At 39.5% G+C, this 19,191-nt stretch overlaps 1 protein-coding gene across 2 annotated transcripts in view; it reads left to right on the forward strand.

Moving 5' to 3' along the window:
* The first annotated feature begins 1,278 nt into the window (after positions 1-1,278).
* LOC124784644 (S-adenosyl-L-methionine-dependent tRNA 4-demethylwyosine synthase TYW1-like) overlaps positions 1,279-19,191 on the forward strand; it is a 97,302-nt gene continuing 79,389 nt past the window's right edge. For both annotated transcript variants that reach the window (XM_047254117.1, XM_047254118.1), the window contains exons 1-2: positions 1,279-1,445; positions 7,046-7,406. In XM_047254117.1, coding sequence (XP_047110073.1) covers positions 7,065-7,406 — 342 coding nt within the window. In that variant the 5' untranslated portion in view covers positions 1,279-1,445; positions 7,046-7,064. The remainder of the gene's footprint in view (positions 1,446-7,045; positions 7,407-19,191) is intronic.

Below are 19,191 nucleotides of genomic sequence, written 5' to 3' on the forward strand. Positions count from 1 at the left end.
CCATCACAATGGCCAGGTTTGCTTCCAAGATCTGCAAGTTGTCGGCACTCGCATTTGCAGTGGTTGCGCTACTGTGAACAACAGCTAGTGGAGCAAGGTCAACGTCAGACTACTGTATGGGTGTAGAAACGTGCGTGACCGTGGAACCATACGCGGAACAATCTTCTAGATTGGGATGATCCGTCTACCTGTCCCCAACATAAAATGTTCTGGCGGCTGCGTACAAAGGCTTTGCCATCAGTACAGGTTGCTTCTGAACAACTTGACAGACCGTTGCTCCCGTCCGTGGATGGAGAGAGGCAGTCGCAGTTGACAAGAGATTAGGAGTAACTTAGAGATTTCTGGCGACGGGTAGGTGAAGCTAAGCAGAATTAGTAAAATTCTGTGGAAATCTGTGGATAATTATATCTGCATGGGAAGCACTTGTTCAGACAATTAACGTAAAAAAGTCTTTTTGAGTGTTGTGATAATGTGGTGAAATTGGGCTGTACTTCGCAGACCTCTTACAATTCTTCGGAGATATATGACGTATTTTTCGAAGTTGGAGCGTTTTTCGGCAGTGTCATAGGGAATCCTCCGTTAACCATCCTGAAGTGGTATGTACAATGATTACCCTTGCATAGGCCTGTTAATTTTTGTTTTGTTTTTAAAAACTCAATAAAAATTGAATCTGATGTTTGATCTACACAACGGCTTATTGAAAAGTAAACGATGCATACTGACGCCGCGTGGCTTGTTCCTTAAGCTCTGTCATCGTCTGATTGTCGTCAAGCCGTCAATATTTGACGTCACACGTTCCGTATCTATTGGCAATGCTGGGAATATTTTGAGATCCATCAGTGCTCGTCTGTATTTCTAATATTGACAATACGTCAATAAGCGCCCTCAGACAGTGTGTTGACAGATTGACAATATTATTGAACGCGTGGGGAGTTTTTTTACCTCAGCGTACACCCAAGACCCAACTCTCGCAGATTAGGCTGGTCAACCCACCCCTTGGGGTCTCCCAGCCAACAATGTCATATTTACTATGCTTGACAGGACAGTTAATGTCCAGTGATTGAAGGTAAGATTTCAGGAAAAGAATGAATTTGTATTACAGCGTCAGAATTTTCGGTGAGAATACTGTAAAGTACAACGGTTGGACTTTATGCTTTTGTGTTACACTTATAACATCAGAAAATGTAATTTTATTTTTCTGACTAAATTTTCATTGGTGTTCGTTTTCCGGAACTGTTTTCTATGTTGGTTATCCTGCATAAACATAACACACACGATGCCTCATGCGGCGATTTCGGTTTGGCACGTAGGCCAGATGGTAAATGTTAGGAGTATTTGTGAGTGCTGTGTGTTGACTTTTGGATGTTAGCGGTCGATATCACCCCCCCTTGGTTGGGGTGGTGAAGAAACAATTTTGCGAGAAGTTAAAAAGCTGCCGTAGACAGGTAACTTCATGAACGTGCATAGTACACGAAGTATTCATTTTGTGCAAGCAGAACACTGTCAGTTTTTTTCGTCTTAGCGAGTAATTGTGTTAAATTTGATGTGATAATTGTACATTCTTATTTAAGGGATCGGAAACAATGAAAGGTGTGGATGATATCCGAAAGCACAGCGTGTTCAAGGAGACAAATTTTCCATTTCATAATTTCTTCTGATAGCAAATAGGGGTTTCTTATTTTTCTCTCAGTATTTATTTTAGGGCGGTACTTAATACATTCATGGTAACATCGTCATCGCATGGCACTACGGCTATCAAGTGCAGCGATCTGTAAGCAAATCTGATGAATGTGTAGGGAAATATACCTCTATCCCACCTGCGAAACCCCAAATATGCTCAGTTTATTTCAAGTTTTTATATGAGTTTTGTTTCCGTGCGACAAATCTCGAAATGCTTACATTTCATGTGGTAACTGTTGAACATTTCAAAAGCTGTACGAGAATAGCCACTTACTGTTAATATTGTGTTAATGCGCCCACGTCTCATTTCCCTATGCTTTACCACAACCAATGCGGCCTATTAACACAATACCGTTTATGTTGTTTGGTTTGTCGTTCACTTACCACTGCCTCATATAACTACTGTGTTTATGTACGGAAGTTTCCCCTATCATCGACTCCCAGTTTTCTAAGTAGTTTCAGCCTTCTAGCGCAACTTGTTTCATAAAATGAAACTTAATTTGAAATAATAATTAACTCGAATCAAATTTCAATATTTTCAATGTCGTGACAGCCATGAATTCGTGTTAGGATTATGTGAAAGGCTTGCTGTTGGTGGTTTTTTTTTCATGGATATTTCTTGTAATTCGATATTATGTATGTTTTTCTTATATTTTTGTGCAAATATGTATCTAGCATGTTCTTACGTTATTGTTGACATTCCTACTGGGAGGGAAATGTTGCTGGACTTGGTCTGAGGGCCAATTCCTTTTACAGTGTGGCAGATAGCTGAAAACCTACTGATAAGTGGGAAAAGAGGTACTGAAATAGTGCACATAGGATAGATAAAGAATTAAAGTTGTCCTTGTTGTATTAAGCAGCATGCAATGAAACTGAATGAAAAACACTTACGGAATGCTGGATACCCTGTGCGAAATTGCGGGAAGTAATATGGAGGCTTTCATTGACACTGAAAATCTTATCAGTCGTGAGTTAATATTGTAGAATGTTGTAGGAAAATCAACCCAGCCTGTCTTTAAAGGCATAGTTTAGCCAGGTCACAGTTTATAAAGCAGTGTGAACATCGATTTTATGGTGTGGCAAGAGCACAGTATATACTTGATCATATGGAATCTGTGGGTTGTATGTCAGAGGTGGGGGAAAATGTCAAGGACAGTAGGTTCTTGGAGAGAGGAATACTCCTAGGTGAAATAATTTTAGGAAAATATGTTAAAGACAGTGAGGAATGAATTTTCCACAGGAAGTCAAATGACAACTTTAGAAACTGTAGGGGAATATCTCTAGTTAACAAGGTTTGTAAGATTGTTTACTGCTAAACTGCTTGAAACCACACACAGAAAATATAACTGGGAATTATGAAAATGATTTTCACAGTAATAGATCCATTACTGACACACACTTGTAACCAGAACAATAAATGATAAAGTACAGGAATGTAAACAAAGAAATAAATTACTTGTGCGTTTATTTTGTGAAAGCTTATGGCTTCATTTACAGAATAAATCTGTGGAATATAATGACGGATTTAGGGTTTCCAATTAAACTTATAAATCACTGTAAAATGCGCATGGATGATAACATAAGTAAGATTTTGCAAAATGGAATAAATTCTGACTTTTTAAAACATAAAACTGGACTAAGACGGGGAGATGCTCTGTCCCCTCTTCTCATTAATGTAGCCTTGGAGAGAGTAAAGAAGAAACCGAAACTAGTACCTGCCGGGATCCTCCAAAGGAGGAATACTTTGGTTTTTGTGTACACAGATGATATAGCACTTATAGATAAAAGGGAAATAGTTACAGTATTTATTTCTGGAGCTCATAGAAGCTGCATCCAAACTTGAGATAAAAGAAAATAATCAGAAAACAAAATGCGTAATACGTGAAGGATGGAGGGATGGAAAAAGACAACCACTTGTATCCAACAATCAGCAAACATATATTCAAATCTGTTTTACAGTTCAAATTTCTGGGCTTGGTGATAGACAGGCACGGAGACAAGTAGAACTAAAAATGACTGCTGAATGCCAATAGAGCATATTACTCCATACCAAAACTACCAGCATCTAAATTGCTGACGAGGAAAACTAGCATTAAGCTGTATCAGTCATCAGACCAGTCCTAACCTACAAGCAGAAGCATAGTGTTTAAAATGCAAGAACACCGGTTATATGTATTTTCAAACAAACTTTGTCGTCAAATCTTTGGTCCATGTTATGATAACAAATAGCAAAGATGGAAGACACGATCCAACTCAGAAATGCAAATGATTTCACAATAAGCAACAATAATTCGAGCATAATAAATTCCATAAGACTTAAAAGGGCAGGCCATCCAATGAAAATGAAAGAGGATCAATTATTTTTGAGAATGTTCACTTAGAAGTCATTTGGTAAGAGATCAACTGGGAGACAATGTAGTACATGAAATGTAAACAGTGTGCTGCTGGATGGGGCAAATAAGTGGCCAGAAGTAACCTGGACAGAAGCACTGGGAGGGAACACGAGAGATTGTAATGGGAGCTTAAATTTCCTTAGAAGCCAAGAAGGAAAGAAAGGACGACAAATTGTGCCGATAGCATCCTGCTCTTCCCCCAAAAAGCTCATTGTACACATTGCCTGTCATGAGCTGCAACCCCTTCTTTTATGAATGTTTGAACTATTCAGATTCTGTAAATCTGCAATTTTTATTTTGCAGATGACTACATGTCCATTACTTTTTCACCATCACCACCACCATCTAAAATTTTTCACTGGCCTTCCTGAACTATCACTATGTTTAGAAATTGATTCTGTCTGTCTTACAAACATGAAAATTGTTTTGAGTATTTAAAAGAAATTATGTGAAGGTTTCTGGTAAATGCAGTTCATGAACTGTGACAGTTGCCTCATAAGATTTTATATTACAATTCTAATGTGTTTTTTATTCATTTGCAGTGCATCAAATTAAATTTGAAAGAAAAAACCTTGATAATATAATTTAAGATAAAACATATATTCTTAGTAGTTTAAGAATAACAGTTATATGCTTGATGAGTAACAAAACATTTAGTTATGTTATGTATGGTATATAAAAAAAGGTAATTTAAAGTTTCCTCATATTAATGTAAGTAGATTTAATAAAAGTAGTTGCCTGACATAATAGAATTAAAATCTTGTATGCAGAGAAGTTCGGTTTGAACTGTAATTACAGCTCTAGCAAATGGTTGCAATAAAGTATTTAACCTCCTAGTTACAAATAATTTTGAGCAAATAGAGCATCAAGATGAATGCAAGTATTAATGATCACGTCCAAATCAACAAAGCATAAATTCACATTGCACCTTCCCGAGCGTGAGTCTGCATTCCTTCAATACTAATTATGTAAATGTCAACCGTATGTGGCTTAAATTCAAATAAATAGTGTTGGCAACAGCTGTGTTTTATACTAAGCAAATTAATAAGAAACAGATCAGATCCCCCATGGTAGATGAGTCAGGTCAGGGCACTGTTGCAGAAGCAATGGAAAAAAAGGCCTGATTTAAAGAAACACAAAATCTCAGAGCTAGATAATGGTTTGCAGATGCTCAAAACTTAATGTGGACTTCAATATGAGATAACTGTATTAGTCTCTGTGACTAAGCTCTGCCTCAAAATCTTGCAGAAAATCCAAAGAGATTCTTGTCATGTGTAAGGTATACTAATGATAAGACACAAATCAATACCTTTGCAGCTTGATAGCAATGTTACTCAAGACAGTGCCATTAAAGTGGAGTTACTAAATAGAGATTTCCAAAATTCCTTAACCAGATAAGATGCAGAATCAGTGGCAGCTGCCATCCTCATTTATTTGGAACTAAATACCCATGGTGTAGCAAAGGAAGTGGAGTCACTTAATAAACAGAACCAGTTAGGTTGCTTTTGGAGTATGCAGATGAAATAACTCCATTTTTTGCCATAGTGTATAACTTTTTGCGTGATGAAAGATCTGCAAGCCTACTGAAAGACTGGAGAGTTACGCAGGTTGTACCAGTACACAAGAAATGAAACAGAAGAAATCCTTTGAATTACAGACACACATTACTGTCACAAATTTTTCTGTAAGCTTTTGGAACGTATACTATGTTCCAAAATTTTGAAATACATCAAAGATAATAATCTGTTGACACGTAATGAGCAGGGATTTAGAAAATGTTGTGAAACACGACTGGTTCTTTGTTCACATGATGTAATGACTACTATTGAAAGGGAATCAGGAATTTATTTTTCATTTCAAGATCTCAATAAGGCTTTTGGTGCTGTTCCTCAGAAAGCAACTTCAAAGCAAATTTTGAGCTAATGGAGTGATGTCTCATTTGTGTGATTGGATTAATAAGTATCTGTCAGGAAGATCACTGTTGCTTGTAATTGACAGGGAGTCATCTAGTGAAACTAAAGCGGTGCCTAGACTTGATCAAGAGAAAGATATTGACCCTCTGCTGTTCTTAGTTTACATAAACAATCTTGGAGGCAATCTGAGCAGCCCTCTTTCATTGCTTGCAGATAATACTGTCGTTTACTATCTAGTAAAGTCACCAGAAGATCAAAACCAAGTAGACAAGGTATGTGTATGGTGCGAAAAGTGGCAATAAAAATTGTGAAGTCCTCCAAATGAGAACTAAAAACATTCCATTAATTTTTACTTACACGATAAATAATACAATTTGCAAGGTTGTAGTTTCAACTAAATACGTATAGATTACCGTTATGAACAACTTAAATTGGAACCATCACATAGAAAATGTTGTGAAGGCAAGCCAAAGACTATTGTGTTAGTAGAATTCTTAGAAGGTACAACAAATCAAGTAGAGAGACTGCCTACGTTAGTCCATCCTATACTACAGTGTTGTTGCATTGTATGGGATTATTTGATAGTATTGACAGAGGTCATCGAAAATGTTCAAAGAAGGGCAGCTTATTTTGTATTGTAAAACAGGGAGAGAGTATCATGAATATGGTATGTCAGTTGGGGTGCCAATCATTAAAACAGAGGTGGTTTTTTTTTTTTTTTTTTTTTTTGTTGTGATGAGATCTTTTCATGAAATTTTGTTCACCAGGTTTTACAACAAAATATTTTATTGACTCTCACTTATATAAGGAAAAACTGCAGTGTAATAAAATAAGAGAATTCTGAACTCAGATGGAAAGATTTAGGTGTTAATTTTGCCCACATGCTGTCAGGGAGTGGAAGGTGGAGTAGTAGTCTGAAAGTGATTCTATGAAACTTTTGCCAAACACTGAAGTGTATTTGCGTAATAATCATGTGTAGATTAAAAGTTGTGCAGTCTATAAATGTGGCATAATTTAAAAGACTGGCATGTAATTTCTTGTACTTTCCTACTGTTTCAGGTTGTGCTGGGGCATTACAATGGCAGTCTTATTTGGGATTCCTCTTGTTGGGTCCTTGTTTTATCCAGTCTTACTTGTACTTATAGTGTTCGTAGCATTTTCGTATTTATCACCTAGAAAATACAGTGAAAATGTTTTGGGACCTGAAGATTTGATTACAAAGAACAATGAACTTAATTGTGTTAGAGAAAATCTGGAAGAACAACTGCAGAAACCAGTACCCAAGAAGATAAAGAAAAAAATATGTAGTAAGAAAGGGGGGAAATGTTGTAGTAAGAAGAAACTGAACTCGTGTCAAAATTTTTTGGGGTCAATTGAAAGTGTTATAGTATTTTACGCTACAGTAACTGGAAATTCTAAGGTACGTATGCACTTAATTACTTGGATTAAGGTTGTTTTTGTTCCAGTCATTTTCTACAAAGTCTAATTGATTGAAGTGCTGAATTGGCATGTGTACATGTTCAGTAGTAGGTGAAAATGTGCATTGTGTGATTGCAAAATTGGTTTTAATAATTAAATGTAAAAAGTGTGAGAGAAAGTATTAGATCTATGAATTCAACATTCACAAGAGAAGGTGGTTTAATTGAAACCTTCGATTACCAAGAAGTAAGTTGTAAAATTAGAAACTGGCTGACATTACAGTTGGAATAATGTTATTTATTATTCCCTCCTGGATTTTCCAATATTAGATATTGTGGTTAAACCTTTTTGTACGCCCTTTCCATCTCAACTTAATTTTCATTGTAATCATAAGTAAGTTTTCACCTTCAGTCAGTTTCCCTATCCATGTGTTTGTTTTCATGTCTTGTTATTTCTAAAATCTCTCTCTTCTTTGTTCATTTAGCAGTCCTCACTTTATAATAATTTATCCATTGAAAGTTCATCCCCACTGCTACTAAATAAAAATCCACTGATTGTGGATCTTTTTATTTCACACTGTGGACTCTTGGTTCTGACTTCTCTGTTCAGTTCACCATAAGCACTCCAAGCCACTTTTGCCCTGCTATCCATCAAGTTAGTTTCCTCAACTGCCCCAACTACATAACATTATCAACTAGTTTTACAACTCTGCTGTTAATTTGTGCTGCTTTCTTTTTGGTATGTCGATCATAAATTATTGGCCTACTTTTAAACTTTCGAGTGTTATTTATAAACTAGTTGTTTAATGATTTAAACACATTCGCTGTAATGGTGAGAATAGTTCTGGTAGTTATGAACAAGCCGTTCTATTTTTGTTTCGTAATTCCTTTATTCTTGAATTTCTCAGTGTTGTTTTGAAGTCTAATGGAACCTGTAGTATTGATGTTCATACTAATACAGGACAAATAATTACTTTGTTTTCAAGGGTTTTAGTAGTTTTTCAAAGGAAACTACGTATTTCTCAAAATTTGCGGATAACCACTCATTCCTCTCTTGTGTAACTTTGTTCGTCATTTCCAGAGGGTCCATTGTGCTAAAACAGCTTCTAAAAATAAGTACTTCTTTTCTATGCTATTCGTTAAAGATTTTGTACGTTATTGACAGTATTTCTAGAATTTTAAAGTTCTGTCTCTCTTACATTTTAACTAGCTGTAATCACTTCTATTAAAATTTTATTACGGTAAAACTTTGACTTCACGTTCTATGATATTATGTTCTTCACAATTCTGTGCCATAAATTTGTGTCCTCTGTGAAAAACCCATAAGATCAGTGCTAAAAATTTCCCAATTTTACCTGTCTTCCTAGAAGGTTTACCTCAATTCTACGTTCTTACTTGACATCTCTCTTTACTTTGTCCCGTTTTCTTCCTATTGAGATTTTACGCGGTTGAATGAGTTGTAAGTGGCACAAAACCACAAACAGTTTGCACCGCAGGTGGTGGTGGTGGTGGTGGTGGTGGTGGTGGAGTTGAGGGAATGTTTTTGGCTCTTGCACAGAGGGAAGATATGAGAGAAAATGCTGATGTAATCTATGATAGGTGTTGTCAGCACAACTCCCAATGTTTAGCTTCACTGCATGATTATGATAAAACTACTGCCAGGTTGCGGCAGCAATGAAAAACAGGACAGTTGATGCATAGTGTTCCAGACCAAACCAATACGTGACAAGGGGCCCAGTCGCCACCTTTCTTGTGCCACTTATAGCTCAGTCTCATCTTTTTGCAAGTATTTACGATGTATTGCATTAAACGACAGTATTGATTGTCAACCTTTTGTATTCAAACACCAAGTCTTGACGAATATGGTCCATAGGAATCCAGGAAATGTCTGCCATTTGCGGCAAGTGAGCTCTTCTTGGCAGGTGACTTGGCTGGTGACCAGCACAACCACCACACTACACTAAAGCTGGTTTTACATGAGCAACTTACTGATCAAAATTGACTACTCAAAATGCATGCCCCTTTCGTACTTATGTGTAAATCTGTGACCAACCTTGACATGAGTGTGTCTGATGTAAATGATCTATAGATTGTGCTGAGAGTGGACTGTGGAGTTCTAAATTTTTCAGTATGCTATGAGCAGAGACAAGGGACTATGACAGTGTCTGCTAACATTGGAATTTTTAACCTAGTTACATCAATCAGTTGTAGAATTTTGGAACACGTATTATGTAAGAGTATAATGACTTTTCTGGAGACTAGAAATCTACTCTGTAGGAATCAGCATGGGTTTTGAAAAAGATGATCGTGTGAAACCCAGCTCGCGCTATTCATCCACAAGACTCAGAGGTCCATAGACTCGGGTTCCCAGGTAGATGCCTTGTTTCTTGACATCTTTTTGATACAGTTCCCCCCAGTCATTAAATGAACAAAGTAAGAGCATATGGACTATCAGACCAATTGTGTCATTGGATTGAAGAGTTCCTAGATAACAGAACGCAGCATGTCATTCTCAATGGAGAGAAGTCTTCCGAAGTAAGAGTGATTTCAGGTGTGCCGCAGGGGAGTGTCGTAGGACCTTTGCTATTCACAGTATATATAAATGACCTTGTGGATAACATTCGAAGTTCACTGAGGCTTTATGCGGATGATGCTGTAGTATATCGAGAGGTTGTAACAATGGAAAATTGTACTGAAATGCGGGAGGATCTGCAACGAATTGACGCGTGGTGCAGGGAATGGCAATTGAATCTCAATGTAGACAAGTCTAATGTGCTGCAAATACATAGAAAGAAAGATCCTTTATCATTTAGCTACAATATAGCAGGTCAGCAACTGGAAGCAGTTAATTCCATAAATTATCTGGGAGTAGGCATTAGGAGTGATTTAAAATGGAATGATAATATAAAGTTGATTGTCGGTAAAGCAGATGCCGGACTGAGATTCATTGGAAGAATCCTAAGGAAATGCAATCCGAAAACAAAGGAAGTAGGTTACAGTACACTTGTTCGCCCACTGCTTGAATATTGCTCAGCAGTGTGGGATCCATACCAGATAGGGTTGATAGAAGAGATAGATAAGATCCAACGGAGAGCAGCGCGCTTCCTTACAGGATCATTTAGTAATCGCGAAAGCATTATGGAGATGATAGATTAACTCCAGTGGAAGACTCTGCAAGAGAGACGCTTGGTAGCTCGGTTACGGGCTTTTGTTGAAGTTTCGAGAACATACCTTCACTGAGGAGTCAAGCAGTATATTGCTCCATCCTAAGTATATCTCGCAAAGCGACCATGAGGATAAAATCAGAGAGATTAGAGCCCACACAGAGGCATACCGACAATTTTTCTTTCCACAAACAATACGAGACTGGAATAAAATGGAGAACCGATAGAGGTACTCAAAGTACCCTCCACCACACACCGTCAGGTGGCTCGCGGAGTATGGATGTAGATGTAGGGTTCACTGCTATTAGAGAAACGGATTTTGAGATTTCATGTTTTCTTAATCTTTGTGTGTTGTTTGCTTTGTTTTTGTGACATACGGAAAAGTTCCACAAGGTGCTGGTGTTCTTGCCCACTAGTGTTTTCCTAATGGAGAGACGAAATATCTGAAAGCAAAAAGTGTTTACATTTTGTAGAGAACGAACCCGTATTGTGTATAGATATGAATGTAAATAAATAAATGTGTTTCAATGAAAATTATTTCAACACTGAAAAACACAGAATTACTGGATGAGAAAAATAATTTTCATTTTTATTTGGCACGTGACAAAATGACAAGATACTAAAGGTAAAGAAAAGATACTTTTTACTGCATTCTACATACTGTCTGATGTGTTTACAAGCATATACTTTCTTGACCAAATAAATTTATATCTTCTGAAATGTTTATATGACACATTTCCTTTTCTGTAAGTTCTTAGGCATGTGAAGAATTTACGACATGACCTTTGACAAGATAGTAGCCGCTTTTGTCATTAATAAACTTTTTTGTAACAACTTTTCCTATATTTTTTTAAAGTATTTAGATTTTTCAATATAAAGAATAATCCTTCATAACCTCACTTTAATCATACAGATGTCAAACACCACAGCAGACAACTTTCACAGTACCTGCAATTTTGACACTGATGTGTAAATGAAAATGATCACTCAAAACAGGTGAGACTCAGTACGGGAATAATATGCCAGTGTTGCTGCAATAGACACACTTATCTCAAGTAGTCAATTGAGGCAAGAAAGTTGATCGTATAAAAGGGGCTTTTAACACATGTAAAATGAGCCCGCCTGCTGGATACACTAGAGGTCACTGTGCTCGTGCCACCAGGGTATGCCAAACTGCCATTGGCTACAGAAGGAAAACACACACTCCCATGCGTTAGATTCCGAAGCCTTTCACTGTATGTCACAGTTTTTGGCTTAGTTCATCAGTTTTTGCTTTGTTTGTGTGGTTGTAGCATGTCGGAAAATAGCTAGATTACCTTGTACCCAGATACCATTTTCAATTTTTTCAAGTTTTTGCTTGCTATTACACATGTATGATTTTTAAGAACTGATGAAACTCATTACCACAAATTGTTGTATAAACATATTATTGTACATTTAATTTCTTTCACTTATACAGGTTTTATTCAGTGTATTGGAGAGGATTGCAGTTTTTAATCGTACATATCAGTTACATATGTTTTATGTTTTTGCTCATGTTTTGGGTTTTTTAAATGTTTTTATTGATTATGCATTTTCCTAAATTTTGCATTTTTTAAATTTGGACCACACGAACACTTAAAGTAGGCGTTTTACTCTATCTTGGCATGTCGCCTTTCTTCATACTTCAAAGCAACTTTACACAACTCACCTGGCATTACTTATGGAGCCTCATTATTTCTCATGAGTAACTTTCTACATTTGATTTATCTCTTGAACTATCCACACATTTAAAAAAGAGGTGCTTGCAATAATTATGCAATTTCTTCGTGTGTTTTAAATTATATGCCACCTCAACTGACCCTGTTCATGGCATTGTTTCCGTCAGACTTTCGCCTACTCTTTAACTGTTCTGAGCCATAGCAAGATGGAGACATGAGTTTTTCACCTCAGTATCAGAGAAATGTGATGTGGAGAAGCGAATGACTGTGGCACTGCTCACAGCCGAAATGCACAACTGTGGGATTGTACCACGACAATCTCACAGTATTGCATCAACACCAAAGCCAAAGTCTGAGCGATGAAGAATGTTATCAGGTCAGTGACAGCAGAACATGAGGTGCTGATCCATGACTGTTAATGAAGTCAGTTACAGCACTTTGTATCTACTGCCGAGTATGCATGCAATGTAAGTTGACAACACAGCGAATGAGTCTGTGTAGATTTCAATAGAATGCTTGAAGCAAACGTGAATGCAGAAATTCTACTGGATCATTGTCATTTCACCACTCTCATGTACACTGGAACATTACTCCAGGTGTGGAAAGGATTAGGATGGAAACCAACTTAAGCTACTTGGTGCACAGATTGCAGTTTGTTCGGAGAGACAAAGAACAGATTCTCTTGGGTGCCCATTTGAAGCGCTAGGTGGAAAGACAGAGGACAGAAATGGAGAAACGGACATCCTCTCAAGAGGAGAAGAGCTGGGAGCTCCCTTACACTGTTGCAAACTGTGCAACACTGGAAGAACAACATGGAGAAGTGGGCTCCTTGGTGAAACAGTTGTTCTAAAAGAGTGCGGTGAGATGCAAGATCTGTGCCACCTCCCGCAGTGCTACCGGTTGCATGAACCTTGCACACTAGATCTTTTTAACATTAATAAGACCATTTAAGTCACAGTTTTCTGGAAAAATCTTGTTTGAGTAGATACAGAAAACAAATATATCAGTCTTTGAAACTTCCTGGCAGATTAAAACTATGTGCCCGACCGAGACTCAAACTCGGGACCTTTGCCTTTCGCGGGCAAGTGCTCTACCAAGTGGCACCAAGCGGTAGAGCACTTGCCCGCAAAAGGCAAAGGTCCCGAGTTTGTCTCGGTCGGGCACACAGTTTTAATCTGCCAGGAAGTTTCATATCGGCGCACACTCCGCTGCAGAGTGAAAATCTCATTCTGGATATCAGTCTTTATTGTGGCCTTATGCCATTTAAGATATTCTTTTCTTTTGCTTTCTTCATGTCCGAAACAGCATTAGTGTTTGCATAAGTACTTTTGTTAAAACTGATTTCCACTTCAATCTACATCTGTATAACCATCATTTTTGAAGAAGTTGAGAAAGTTGCTAGCTTTTATATTTTGTATCTCTCTCTTCTTAAATTTTCATAATCCATGTTTCTGTCTTCCAGCCTGTTTCCTTCTTGCTATGCATTTATTTTTACTCTACATCTCAAGCATCTGTGATCCCATGCTTTCATGAAGTGCTTTAGGGTTTATGTGCTGACTGATTTACTTAATTTCAGTATTACTTCAATTTGGACTTTTTGAAGCCAATTTTCTATTTAAATTTTTATGAAATATTGTTCTATTCTGCACAGTCTACTAACATATCACAATGAGTGTTTTTTTTATGCAGTTTCCCACTATTGAATCATTCACTATTTTTTGTCATACATTTGCATTTAAATTCTCCAATGTCATCTTTTACAACTTTAAATTTTTTTGTATCAGTTGCTGTCCTCTCTCCATAGAAATGTGCCTGAATAGAATGTGAGCATGTTAGTGCATAATGTTGATCAGTAGTGGAGTGTCGGAAACACCACAACCAAATGATTTATTGGAAATCCGTACAAGTAGCTGTGGCCATTGAATGATATCGCACACCCGCTCATTGGCTTCTTAGGGAGAGTGATGGCATCCCTCTGCCTGATGGGTGCATATGATAGGGATGCGCAAGGTAGTCAGGCCGCTGCTAGCAAACTCTGCAGAGTTGCCAACTGTCTCTGCTTTAGCTTTGTCTTGATGTAGGGCGAACCTGCATGCCACCTTTGACAGAGGGGTAGCCTATTCGGGAGGGGTTGTTTTGTATGTCACGTTGTGCCCCACTGATACTGTTGTTGGTGAATGAGGTCCACTTTTGTGGCTCTTAAGTCCATTGTTTCTGATGGTGACACAGTGTTGGCACTGGTAGGCTGCGTGGTTCTCTTGCTCCCTTTTCTCCTTCGATGGTAGAGGTGTTGTCTCCTGAAACTGTGAAAGAGCTATAATTCCTGGAAGGAGAAAAAGTGTCAACTCGCGATAAGAGATACTCCACACATTGTATATCCCCTTCTCCTTTTAGTATGACTTACATCACATTGCTCAGGTGAAATACCACGCTCCCAGGATACCATTCCTTCGTTTCATACTGTATTTCAGAGTAGGAGACCTTGGCATCCACTTCCAAAACACTTTTTTTTTCTTCCACAGCTACTAATATGGTTGTTCCCCATAGACAAGGTGATGTGAGGGACAAAAGAATCATCATAATATCAAGAATCCTGTGTTGACTTAAAATTGCCCCCAGGGGCTCACGGTTCTTTCACGAGTTCCCCATTCTCTCTTCCCTGACCTCATTTCCTTCACCCTGTCCTCCCTCCCTATCTTCGCTCCTTTCTCATTGCCCCCTCCTTTTCCCTCTCTGTTCTAATTTATATTGATCTGACTATCCACCTGGTTCCCTGTATTGCTTGCAGTTTTGTTCCTTCTGCGTGTTCTTTCATCCTTTTTGGTGTTTAGATCCCTGCTTGAGGTTTGATCTCCATTTGTAAGTTTTCTGTTTTCAGTGCGAGCCATTTGGGGAAGAACTCCCTCCCTAGTATCTACAGCATGGATTCCTCTCCCTCCTTCCTTCCCTTCTTCCTTGCCCACCATAGCCCCCTCTCCAACCTGCTAGGTCATCAGCACATGTAGCCAGTCAGTGTGGTGGGGATGTAATGTACACATCTGGCTGAGTCCTGTGACAACTCAGGGATCACACTACTGATATGAGCTGTCCCCCTCCCAACCTCATACCCCTCCATGCATGCCAAGGAATGGTTGCTTGTCTTCCTGGAGCACCAGGACTCCCAGCAACAGACGCCATACCAGGCGGTCGTTGCTGTGGCTGGGTGGCATCCATGGGGAGAGCCCCTGATTGGAGTGGGTGATGTCAGGACCGGTGCATGGAGCGTATCAAGCTGCAAAAATCTGGCTGTTCTCAAACAGCTGCTTCTTCAAAAGGTGAAGGATCATTGAATGCTGCTTCATATGACCGGCAGCCTTCTCTTTTGTGGCTACATCAGGGGAGGAGGGCGTGGGATGAAACACGTTCCCTGCGATCTCGTCTGTACTAGGTTGGATGGGTACACATTTACTACCACAAAGCCATTGTTTTTTGTGGAGAATATCGTGGACAAGTGTGGTGAAGGGGAGTCTCTTAGTAAGATTCAGTCTGTTTCCCTGTTGGTCAAAGCTGTTTCTGCCACCCAGTCTGCAGCTATTTATGCATGTGATCATCTTGGCAATGTCCCAGTGTCTGTTACCCCCACCAGTCTCTGAATATTGTCCACAGAGTGATATTTCAAAGGGATCCAGTCTTGCAAACTGATGAACTCCAGGCCAATCTGGATGCTTGCAGAAGGGTCGCAAAAACAACCACGCCGATACCAGCATCTTCATTCTGGCCCCCCTCTCCCCCCTTCTGGCCCCTTCACCGAAATGGCTTGGCGTGATCATATTTTAGTTGCCCTCCATGACTGGGGCTTCCATGGCCCCCTTCCAATTTTTATCCACAATTTTTTATCTCACAAGCTCTTCCAGGTTCGAGTTTGCACTCCACTCAGCACCACTCGGATGCAGGAGAATGGTATCCCACAGGGTTCTGTGTTAATTGTCATACCCTTTCTCATAGCAGTCAATGGACTTGTAACCTCTGTTGGGTCTGTGGTTACCCAGGTGTTGTATGTCAGTGATTTTTGATCTGGTGCAGTTTCCACTTGGTGACGCGCGTTGAGCCTCAGCTCCAAGGTGCCATCTGACGGGTCTTTGCGTGGACCATCTCCCATGGCTTCCAGCTCTCCAATATATGGGTTATGCATTTTTGTCGTCGACCCACAGTACACCCTGATCCAGAACTTTATTAGGCGACTGGCTTCTCAATGTTGTAGCACAGTCCTGTTACTTGGGCCTTATTTTTGATAAAAAGCTGATGTCGCTGCCCCATATTCGCCACCCAAAGACTACATGAATGCATAAGCTTAATGCTCTCCTCCTCCTGGCCCACTCATCTTGCTATGCAGACCGTGCCACTCTTCTCCATCTTTACTGTGCTCTGGTCTTGTCTAGACTAGATTATGGTAGTCAGGTTCATGGCTCAGTGGTTTCTTGCACACTGTACAAATACTTGGCCCAGTTCGCCATTGTGGCGTGCATATGGTTGTAGGTGCCGTTCACACTGGTCCCATTGACAGGCTCCTTGCGGAAGTGGGGATTATCCCTCTACAAATACGACACAGCCAACTCTTGGTTCCTTATGCGATCGCCGTTCACCAATTCCCTGATCATCCTGTGTACTCTGTCCTTTTTGTGAATGAGGGATGTCTCCCTCCTCGCAACAGCCCAAGGGTGAGATTGCCGGTTGGAATAAATCTCACTTTCCCCCATCAGCATTCCATCTCCACTCGCTGGAATGTGCACTGTGTATTTCCTCCCACATCCCCTTTGGATGGTGCCTAGACCACAGATTAGGACCGACGTATTCCAGGGTCCTGAGGTCTCTGTCGCTCCTATAGTTTCCCAGTGTCTTGTACGTGCTATCTTCACAGAATTATGGAGTGCCACCATATTCTAACCTGATGGTTCTAAGACAATAGAAAAGGTGGGACATGCTTCGACATCTCCTACTGGCTTAAAATGCCATTTATTGCCGGCATCATGTGATTTATTGACATTAGAGCTTCTAGCCATTCACAGAACATTCAGTTTTGTTTCTCAGGCTTCCCTCCACAGTGTTTTGATTTGTACTGACTCAGTGAGTAGCTTGCAGGCTACTAACCAATGCTGCTCTCGTGACCCTTTGATCTCTGCTATCCATGACCTTCTCTCTGCCCTTGACTGTACTGCCTACTCAGTTGTCTTCCTCTGGGTCCCAAGTCATGTGGGCACCTCACGGAATAAACTGGTTGACCATTTGGCTAGAGAACCAGATAATTAACTCCATTCTGTTTCATGATTTCAGCTGCAGATATGTGGATCTATGTCAAATCTCTCTTTGCCCAAAGATGGAATGACTACTGCAGTTTGGCACTCTTCTTCCACTTCTCTCGGAAGGAGTCCACTGTTTTATTCCATCTACGCATTGGTCATACCAGGCTCGCCCATTGTTTCCGCCTGCATATCGAACCACCCCCACAATGTGGTTGTGGAGCCAGACTAAAAGTGTCTCACATAATGGTGGAATGTTCCCTTTTTTTGCCCATTGTGCTATAGTCTTCCAGATCCCTTAATTTCAATAATAACAACAATTCACATATTGTTGAACTGGTCCTCAGTTTCCTCCATGAAAGTGGTTTTTATTTCCAGATATAAGGTTTTGCTTTACCCCTGGAGCAGGGGCAGGGTGGTTGGGATTGGGGTCTCTCTTCTAGTCGCCTTGGTCTGGGACTCCCTGACTTCTCCCCCGTGGAAAGACCACTCTTTTTTCCATTTTTAGGTTTGGTCTCACATTTTCTGCATTTTACTGTTTGTGTTTTCACTTCATTGTTTTATTGTTTGACACCTCTGACTGGATCTTTCCACGTTTAATGGACCCCTCTTACTTCTGTGAGTCACATCAGAATCGTGGGACTGATGACCTCGCTGTTAGGCCCCATAAACCCTCTCAGTTAAGCAGTCAATGAATTTGAAATTATTCATTTTTCCATGGAGTCCAACATCAATCAAACCTGCTTTACAACCTTGAGAAACAATGTTGTAAATGCCGTATGAAAAGAATCAGTTATTGACAAAATTATTTGGATAGATAAAAAAATCTCACCAAGCGGGGGTAGAACACACACATAAGACATAAGACGGCTGTAATTGGTAAGCTTTCAGAGCCAGTGGCTCCTCCTTTCTTACCCTTCAACCCTTCCGCCTGAAGGAGCAGCCACTGGCTCTGAAAGCTTGCTAATTACAACTGTCTTTTATGTGTGTGTTCTGCTGCCACTTGGTGAGTGAATTTTTTATCTATCCAATTAAATAATATTATGAAAATGATAGTTGCTACTCGCCCTATAGCAGAGATGCTGGATCACAGATAGGCACAACAAAAAGACTGTAAATGCTATGTTCAAAGTTGTCCTCTGTATGTTCAGTGTCATCTGTGCAAATAGTGCCAGACAGTGCAATGTAGTTCCTGGAGACAGACCTGTGCCTTCTGCTTTTTTTTCCAGCAATGTAAACACTTAATGTTTTTATAACACCATGACCATCTATAATGGGTAACGAAACACTTAGAGCACAAAACTTCTCTTTATGTTGCTGATTTCCAATGAAATTTGACTTACTCTTTTGATAGTGTGGACCATCCCCCATTATTTGGCAAGTTTTGGCATTCTGGGTGCTCTTGCTACTGAAAGATTTGTAACCATTATGAAAGCCCATCTTAAAAACCTCGGTTCTTCTGTGGCTGAGAACCCACTCTATTTGCTGTGTTTGTTCAAAAATCTGCACAGATAAACTTTCTATCGATGTCGGGTTATTTAAGCTGATAAGGTAATTCTGAAACCCTGAGTCTGGTGTATGAATGATAAGCACGTCAAGGCATTTTAAAGATTTATATAGATGGTAACTTCGAAAATGCTTTTTGAC

Source organism: Schistocerca piceifrons, chromosome 1 (genome assembly GCF_021461385.2).
Source record: "Schistocerca piceifrons isolate TAMUIC-IGC-003096 chromosome 1, iqSchPice1.1, whole genome shotgun sequence".
Lineage (NCBI taxonomy): Eukaryota > Metazoa > Arthropoda > Insecta > Orthoptera > Acrididae > Schistocerca > Schistocerca piceifrons.